The sequence below is a fragment of the Procambarus clarkii genome, chromosome 60 (genome assembly GCF_040958095.1).
Source record: "Procambarus clarkii isolate CNS0578487 chromosome 60, FALCON_Pclarkii_2.0, whole genome shotgun sequence".
In the NCBI taxonomy this organism is placed as follows: Eukaryota; Metazoa; Arthropoda; class Malacostraca; order Decapoda; family Cambaridae; genus Procambarus; species Procambarus clarkii.
In genome coordinates, this window is record NC_091209.1 from 10,855,942 (window position 1) to 10,865,936 (window position 9,995).

Below are 9,995 nucleotides of genomic sequence, written 5' to 3' on the forward strand. Positions count from 1 at the left end.
GAAGTGTTACAAATGAATAAGTTATTATAATTGAAAACCTAAATGACACTTTAAGATTCATACAATATAGAAGAAAATAACCTATGAGTGCTCATCCAACATCAACTAAATACAAATTTCAAACAGCTTAGGGAACTATACTGGCAGGGAAATCATTGTCAATGGATACCATGCATCTATTACTCTTCTACTAACCAGCTTCTTGTTGAGATCTTGAATAGTGCGTTCTTTACTTCTCAGATTCGTGTTGAGCTCCGATATCCTTGAATTAAGTTCATTGATCTTCTCTTTGAGGGAGTTCTTCTCCGTCTCTGCTCGTACTTGTGATCTCTCGCACTCCTGGATGCGGCCCCACAAGTCCGCAGGGTTGGCCACAACATAATCCTCCTGCATCGAGAAGAATACAATATTTCTGCCACATTTCATACATGCATAGCAAGCTTATGTGTATACACACAAGAAAATTGCAGCCCATCCTCCTGAAATGAAAGTACTAATGTGGTCAATCTTACCAATACTGTGTAGACATGATGGACCATAAGAAAGTAGACTTTTGTATTATTGAATATGGACAAACCAGAAAAGTTTGTCAATTTGTTACTAATGAAACCTAGCCTAACCATCCTAGGCTTAATACATGGTATCCGAGGCCCAATGTAGTACATATTTGTGCTATACTAAGCCTGGGAATATTTAAGTTTTGATTTTAGCTTTATTTTTCCAGACTATAAAATGAATAGCAATGTACCAAATTTGACTTTCATCTACTGTTCATCATGTTGATACAGTACTTGTACAATCATCCACACAGTTACAAAAAATACCATCTCATTAGGAAGATGGGTTGGAAAATGGGCAGTACAATTTAAAATAACAATGATAAGCATTCTAAAGCCCCCCCCATTAAATAGGTATGTAACCATATTTAATAGTTATTAGTCGTTACAGGAAAAAAAGCTATTCACTCATTGAATCTAATCTTCTTTATAGTTTAATATGAAGAGTTTTATTCTACACATGACATTTTTGGACCAAGACTTGCTCATGGAGTTACAGCCATCTCCCACTCCATTTGTATCCAAGCAATAAACAAGGGGAAAATGAATTCTTTAGGAATTAAAACCTACCTACCTACCTCCCTCCCCCCCTCTCTCTCTCTCTCTCTCTCTCTCTCTCTCTCTCTCTCTCTCTCTCTGAAAGATACAGTACCATCATGAAATGACCCTAACAAACAAAAATGCAAAGAATTTAGTTATGGAGGCAAACCGTAAATAAAACAGGTCTGCGACTAATGTGATTAGAATCAAATAAATATTTCAGTAAAATTAGTCAGTAGTAAATAATAATAACTATTTATTACTTTAGGTTTTTACTGCAAATGATATTATAATTATCTCTTAATTTTGTTATGTATTCTATAAAGACCTCTTATAATTTGTTCAGTGAATGTCATTCACAACTGAATGAACTGAACACTGCTAGTTAGATTCTGAATAAATATATTTGTACCTTATCTCCTCCTGATGGTAAGAAACTCATGTTGGATTGAGCCGAATGGCAGGCAGAGGAGAGGAGGTGGGCACAGCGGTCAAGATCACCACGCAGCTGGGTCAGGTCACGAGAGGTCAGGTTTTTCACCTCGGAGAAGGTGCGCTTCACAGAGCCAATTTCACGCCACAAGTCCAGTAGGTTTTTGTGCCCTGATATGTAGTAATTGTTGAACTGCTGCAATGGACACAAACACAATATTAGCTTTGTGATAATAAGAACTATGCTACAAAGATTTGAATCAAGCTTCTTCAAATCATTGTGTAAGTTGTTGAAGAAATGAGGGAGTTGTGAATGTATTAGAAATTGCATTCATACACTGATCATTTTCATAAATCTAATAAATGCTTCACAACAAATCAATAGAAAACACTCAGTAATGATGTACACTCACATCTTTACCATATATTTCCATATCTAACCTGATGAGAAAAGTAATACAAGCTTGAAAGGAAACAACTGTCATTAGTCATAACATCAAAAGATACTTCTTTTACATTAGTATAATCAAACTAACACTTAAAAAAACAAATACTGCACTACTGATGCAGAATACTGAATTTTCCTTACATCTAAAGGTATTAATGGATTTAAATTATGCCTGATTATTTTTCAGAATTTTTATAAACATAAAGTATATTCATGGGTTTTCAATAGTAGCAACTCCATCAATAATTTGTCAAGAAGCAAAACATAATATCTAGTTTCGACACACCCCGGCAGTGGACAGCGTTATACAGTAAGGTAAATGAAGGTACAGTAACACATTAGTTGCAGCTTAATGGTAATACTGTAACCAGCTAATTACCAAAATCTTTCATCCATTGACCCCATCAAAGATTCTCTCTACTACTGCCATGTCCTACCCTCTCTACTAGATTGTTTCCTTCAAGGAGTGCCGGACCAACCGGGCTGTGGTGGGTATGTGGGCCTGCGGGCCGCTCCAAGCAACAGCCTGGTGGACCAAACTCTCACAAGTCAAGCCTGGCCTCGGCCGGGCTTGGGGAGTAGAAGAACTCCCAGAACCCCATCACCCAGGTATCTTTCATCCATTGACCCCATCAAAGATTCTCTCTACTACTGCCATGTCCTACCCTCTCTACTAGATTGTTTCCTTCAAGGAGTGCCGGACCAACCGGGCTGTGGTGGGTATGTGGGCCTGCGGGCCGCTCCAAGCAACAGCCTGGTGGACCAAACTCTCACAAGTCAAGCCTGGCCTCGGCCGGGCTTGGGGAGTAGAAGAACTCCCAGAACCCCATCACCCAGGTATCAACCAGGTACCCTGCCATGCCCTTCTATCAGCAAAGTTAAACACTATTCTGACCCAAGGTGAGGCCTTCCCTTTGAAGGATCCACATAGGAAGACAGCTCGTATACAATCATATCCAAGACACATCAGAGAATCTTAGTTTCTCAAAGGGAAACCTTTGAGAAACTAAGCAATATATATATCAGCAATATAATTGTTAATTTTCAGTTTTTATCACTGCACACTACAGCCCTTTAGTCCTTCTCCTCCACCCTCCCCGAGTCTCCCTGCCACCCTCCCCGAGTCTCCCTGCCACCCCTCCCCCGAGTCTCCCTGCCACCCTCCCCCGAGTCTCCCTGCCACCCTCCCCGAGTCTCCCTGCCACCCTCCACGTGTCTCCCTGCCACCCTCCCCCGAGTCTCCCTGCCACCCTCCCCGAGTCTCCCTGCCACCCTCCCCCGAGTCTCCCTGCCACCCTTCCTAAGTCTCCCTGCCACCTTCCCCGAGTCTCCCTGCCACCCTCCCCCCGAGTCTCCCTGCCACCCTCCCCAAGTCTCCCTGCCACCCTCCCCGAGTCTCCCTGCCACCCTTTCCGAGTCTCCCTGCCAACCTCCTCAAGTCTCCCTGCCACCCTCCCTGAGTCTCCCTGCCACCCTCCTCGAATCTCCCTCCCACCCTCCCTGAGTCTCCCTGCCACCCTCCCCGAGTCTCCCTGCCAACCTCCTCAAGTCTCCCGGCCACCCTCCCCAAATCTCCCGGCCACCCTCCCCAAGTCTCCCTGCCGGCCTCAGTGACAAACAATAATGACAACACAGTAACACTGGAGGCACCATAACACTGGACGCACAGTAACACTGGAGGCACCATAACACTGGACGCACAGTAACACTGGAGGCACCATAACACTGGACGCAAAGTAACACTGGACGCACAGTAACACTGGAGGCACCATAACACTGGACGCACAGTAACACTGGACGCACAGTAACACTGGAGGCACCATAACACTGGACGCACAGTAACACTGGACGCACAGTAACACTGGACGCACAGTAACACTGGAGACACAGTAACACTGGAGACACAGTAACACTGGAGGCACAGTAACACTGGAGACAGTAACACTGGAGGCACCATAACACTGGACGCACAGTAACACTGGACGCACAGTAACACTGGAGACACAGTAACACTGGAGACACAGTAACACTGGAGACACAGTAACACTGGAGACACAGTAACACTGGAGGCACAGTAACACTGGAGACACAGTAACACTGGAGACACAGTAACACTGGAGGCACAGTAACACTGGAGGCACAGTAACACTGGAGACTCAGTAACACTGGAGGCACAGTAACACTGGAGACACAGTAACACTGGAGGCACAGTAACACTGGAGACACAGTAACACTGGAGACACAGTTACACTGGAGACACAGTAACACTGGAGGCACAATAACACTGGAGGCACAGTAACACTGGAGGCACAGTAACACTGGAGGCACAGTAACACTGGAGACACAGTAACACTGGAGACACAGTAACACTGGAGGCACAGTAACACTGGAGGCACAATAACACTGGAGGCACAGTAACACTGGAGGCACAGTAACACTGGAGACACAGTAACACTGGAGACAGTAACACTGGAGGCACAGTAACACTGGAGGCACAATAACACTGGAGGCACAATAACACTGGAGGCACAGTAACACTGGAGGCACAGTAACACTGGAGGCACAATAACACTGGAGACACAGTAACACTGGAGACACAGTAACACCGGTGGTAACACAGTAACACCGGTAATGCCACAGATAACACCGGTAATGCCACAGTAACACCGGTAATGACACAGTAACACCGGTGGTGACACGGTAACACCGGTGATGACACAGTAACACCGGTAATGACACAGTAACACCGGTAGTAACACAGTAAGACCGGTAGTAACACAGTAAGACCGGTAGTAACACAGTAACACCGGTAATGACACAGTAACACCGGTGTTACTGTGTAATATTGACACCTTAACAAGGGTGCTGACACAGTGACCTTAGAATGACACCGTAAGACTGGCCACGACGCATGGCGATGCTCACACTGCCCTCCTCAACATTACACTATTGGCAGGGCGCGAAAGTCTACGTTGATCACACTCCGCGTTTCACTACCTCGAGTCCCTGGCGGTATTTGGCTTCACACGGTCCGGACACCAAACACAGTCGACAGTAGAAGTAATTAGACGTTTGTTTATGAAGTTTCGCTTGTGATGTAAAGAGTGGCAAGTATATATAATGATACTTATAATGGAATTTGGGCTCCTCACTCCGGAAGTTTCACTGAGCTACTCATAGCGTTATACTCTCTATAATGTATTAACATGTGTGTGTGTGTGTGTGTGTGTGTGTGTGTGTGTGTGTGTGTGTGTGTGTGTGTGTATTCACCTATTTGTACTCACCTAGTTGTGTCTGCAGGATCGAGCATTGACTCTTGGATCCCGCCTTTCGAGCCATCGGTTGTTTATAGCAATGACTCCGGTCCTATTTCCCTATCATACCTAGTTTTAAAATTATGAATAAAATTTGCTTCCACAACCTGTTTCTTAAGTGCATTCCATTTTTCCACTACTCGTAGGCCTCGTAGCCTGGTGGATAGCGCGCAGGACTCGTAATTCTGTGGCGCGGGTTCGATTCCCGCACGAGGCAGAAACAAATGGGCAAAGTTTCTTTCACCCTGAATGCCCCTGTTACCTAGCAGTAAATAGGTACCTGGGAGTTAGTCAGCTGTCACGGGCTGCTTCCTGGGGGTGGAGGCCTGGTCGAGGACCGGGCCGCGGGGACACTAAAAGCCCCGAAATCATCTCAAGATAACCTCAAGATACTCTCACGCTAAAAGAAAACTTCCTAACATCTCTGAGACTCATCTGAGTTTCCAGCTTCCACCCATGTCCCCTCGTTCTGTTACTATTCCGTGTGAACATTTCGTCTATGTCCACTCTGTCAATCCCCCTGAGTATTTTATACGTTCCTTTCATATCCCCCCCCCCTCTCCCTTCTTCTTTCTAGTGTCGTAAGGCACAGTTCCTTCAGGCGCTCTTCATACCCCATCCCTCGTAACTCTGGGACGAGTCTCGTTGCAGACTTCTGAACCTTTTCCAGTTTTCTTATGTGCTTCTTCAGATGGGGACTCCATGATGAGGCAGCATACTAAGACTGGCCTCAAGTAGGCATGTTTTAACTTTTGCCAGTGTAGAGTACGCTGCTGTCGTTATCCTATTTATATGTGCCTCAGGAGATAGATTAGGTGTTACGTCCACGCCCAGGTCTCTTTCTCGCGTCGTCACAGGTAGGCAGTTCCCCTTCATTGTGTACTGTCCCTTTGGTCTCCTATCACCTAGTCCCATTTCCATAACTTTACATTTGTTCGTGTTGAACTTCAGTAGCCATTTCTCTGACCATCTCTGCAACCTGTTCAAGTCCTCTTGGAGGATCCTACAATCCTCTTCTGTCACAACTCTTCTCATGAACTTTGCATCATCCTCGAACATTGACATGTAGGACTCCACTCCTGTAAACATGTCGTTAACATATATTAGAAATAGAATTGGTCCCAGAGCCGATCCTTGAGGTACTCCACTCGTTACTGTTCGCCAGTCCGACTTCTCGCCCCTTACCGTCACTCTTTGGCTCCTTCCTATTAGGTAGTTCCTTATCCATGCAAGGGGTTTTCCCCCCACCCCCGCCTGCCTCTCGAGCTTGAACAGCAGTCTCATGTGCGGTACTGTCTCAAAGGCTTTTTGGCAGTCCAGAAATATGTAGTCTGCACAACCTTCTCTGTCCTGTCTTATCCTCTTTATTTTATCATAGAATTCCAAAAGGTTTGTTAGGCAAGATTTCCCTTTCCAGAACCCATGTTGATGTTTGTTCACAAACCTAATGTTCTCCAGGTGTGCAACCAGTCGTAGCTTAATTATTCTCTCAAGTATTTTACAGGGGATGCTTGTCAGTGATACAGGTCTACACTTAAGTGCCTCCTCCTTATCACCTTTCTTGAAAATCGGTACGACATTTGCCCTCTTCCAGCAATTGGGCAATTCTCCCGACATAAGTGATTCATTAAAGATCCTTGCCAGAGACACGCTGAGGGCCTGTGCTGCTTCTTTTAGCATCCACGGTGATACTTTGTCTGGTCCAACCGCTTTAGTTACATCCAGTGTTGTCATCTGTTTCATTATCTCCTCTGCTGTCACCTCTATATCTGATAGTCTTTCTTCTATTCTTCTCTTCTAACAATGGAAGTTATCCCACACGGAGCCGAGTACTGGTGATGGCACTAGTCTGTGGGATAACTGGGCAGTTATCCCACACGGAGCTGAGTACTGGTGGTGACACTAGTCTGTGGGATAACTGGGCAGTTATCCCACACGGAGCTGAGTACTGGTGATGGCACTGGTAGCTGGCCTTATTGCTGCACTCAGCGATATTAGCAACACTATCATAGTAGAGGCGAGGAGTCACAGTAACGTGGCTGAAATATGTTGACCAGACCACACACTAGAAAGTGAAGGGACGACGACGTTTCGGTCTGTCCTGGACCATTCTCAAGTCGACTGATGTCCTACCCTGTGTCTAAGTTAAGATCCACCACCACGGCCAAGTTACCCGCCGAGGAAGAGTCCACGGTCGCTTCCTGCAAGTCGATTTTCATCTAAATCTCATAATTTAACTTTTTTGCAAACCAAACAATTTAAGGCTAAAAGCAAAACCAGTTTATAATGAACAATTTTGTGCAAATAGTAGTAGGAGAGTGGTAGGTGGTGGCGCACAGTGACGCATCACTGTAGGTACACAGTACTTGGAGGTACACCTGGAGTGAGACCAGGCGACACACACAACACCATACCCGGTGGCAGAGGCTGGTGAACCGCCTGCGGGGAGCTAAGCGGAGACTGAAGCTGGCAGCGGCGGGCCGCAGCTTATATGACAGTAAGGTGGAGGAGCCGTTGCGGTCGCGTGCGCCGCCTAGGTGCACACACACACACACACACACGCCCCTCCACTGGCCTGCCTGGGCGGCGCTCTGGACCAGGTCAACCTCGCCACTCTCCCTCGCCATACGTCTCCGCCGCTCGCCCTCACATAAACAACGCCCCTCTCCTCCTCCTCCTCCTCCTCCTCCGTCAAGGTGCACAATACCAGCCCCCTAACGTCGCCAGGACCAAATTATACACCCGGAGAAGATTGGTAGAGAAGACGCATAATTTACAAATCTGGGCGAGTGGGTATAACCCAGGAAGCCCAAGTCTGTCCTGGTGAGGCGGCCAACTGCGGCAAGTTACGGGGAGTGCGGCGGGGTTCGTGATCCACCTGCCGCACCCCCTACCCCCCACCCTCATCCACCTGCCCCCCCCCTACCCCCCCCCCCCACCCTCATCCTCCTGCCCCCCCCCCTACCCTCACCATTCACTGGTCGATAACATTAACTTTAAACCATCTATTCCACATGAATGTAGAGCATGAGGTTAATAGCAGCATGTGTTTACATACAAGGTCACTCAAGAAGTTGCCAGGGATGAGGCAGGAGCCTCGCGTGATGTCATTAATGACGAACACAAACTTCCGCCAATAAATGCCACCGAGATGTTTACCCGCCAAACATTTTACCTTGGATTCCATTATTACACTCCACCGCAAAGCTTCCATTAAAGCGGTAGAACACACAAGATAAAAATGTTGTCAGAGAGCTACTTTATTGTCAGAGGAAACATTAGCCACAGGTCACGGGAGGGCGCGGGACACGGACCAGGGCCCGCGTGACCAAAATATTTGCTGACAACCAATCACGTTGAGAGGTTAAAAGATTTTCTCACACAGTGCAGTTAGGCAGCGTTCCATCACTCCTCACTAGTATCCCAGTACCTATAGTCCGTCCTGGTATCCCTAAAGCTCTGGGACAACAGGTCCCTTAGACTCTGGGACACAAGAGGATCAGCAAGGCTCTGGGATGCCATTGATCTCTAAGATATAAAACAAGACTTGTATCCTTATAAGCTCCAGGTAAAGAAGTGTAGCGCTGGTTTTAAAGTATTACTCTATTTAAAGATCTAAGTCACTAGCCTATTACAATTTATAAGTAACATTTGTTACTTATAGACCAGTAACTCTCTTATAAGAGTTATAACACTCTTTCTCACTCTCTCTCTCTCTCTCTTAGATACTTTTCAACGTATCTATATTGCAGGAACACTATGTATTATACTGTTCCATTTGACTGTTGCTTCCTGCAGGCAGGCAGGCAGGCAGGTGTGTGTGTGTGTGTGTGTGTGTGTGTGTGTGTGTGTGTGTGTGTGTGTGTGTGTGTGTGTGTGTATGTGTGTGTGTGTGTGTGTGTGTGTGTGTGTGTGTGTGTGTGTATGTGTGTGTGTGTGTATGTGTGTGTGTGTGTGTGTGTGTGTTTTTTTTGTACTCACCTAATTGTGCTTGCGGGGGTTGAGCTCTGGCTCTTTGGTCCCGCCTCACACACACACACAGAGTGTGTGTGTGTGTGTGTGTGTGTGTGTGTGTGTGTGTGTGTGTGTGTGTGTGTGTGTGTGTGTGTCATGCCGAGGAACTAGCCACTCAGAAAGCAACATGTACCATCAACACTTCATTAATCTCGGGGTGAAACATTGAGCCAAAGGAAGGTGTCGTTCTCGGTGTGAACCTTGCCACGCCCCCACCCCAGCCTGGTCATGGTGGTGGGTGCTGGGAGGGATCCTATTAGTGGGTCACCCCCACTCCCCGACCCTTACATTACCCTCAGCACATCCAGGAGACCTTCACTATCTGTCTTTGTCCGCGGCTCATGTCTTCCAAGTATTCCATCAGCACATCCAGGAGACCTTCACTATCTGTCTTTGTCCGCGGCTCATGTCTTCCAAGTATTCCAAAAAAAATGGTGTCAATCAAATTTGCAGTTACCGTCACCCTCTGGGACTGTGATTATGGTGTGTGGTGGAGCCGGTTGGGCTGCACTAGGCAGGTTACACCATAACCAACGGCAATGACCAGGAGAGAGCGCCAAGCCATTACCCCAGACTTGGGGTACTAGGTTATCCTCTACCAAGACTTGGGGTACTAGGTTATCCTGTACCAAGACTTGGGGTACTAGGTTATCCTGTACCAAGACTTGGGGTACTAGGTTATCCTGTACC

General features: G+C 46.7%; 1 protein-coding gene across 5 annotated transcripts in view; it reads right to left on the reverse strand.

The window, feature by feature from the left end:
* LOC123766935 (rootletin) overlaps positions 1-9,995 on the reverse strand; it is a 217,353-nt gene that overhangs the window by 61,815 nt on the left and 145,543 nt on the right. For all 5 annotated transcript variants that reach the window (XM_069307477.1, XM_069307479.1, XM_069307476.1 and 2 more), the window contains exons 9-10: positions 1,510-1,725; positions 196-387 (exon numbers count right to left, since the gene is read on the reverse strand). In XM_069307477.1, the coding sequence (XP_069163578.1) occupies positions 196-387; positions 1,510-1,725 (408 nt within the window). The remainder of the gene's footprint in view (positions 1-195; positions 388-1,509; positions 1,726-9,995) is intronic.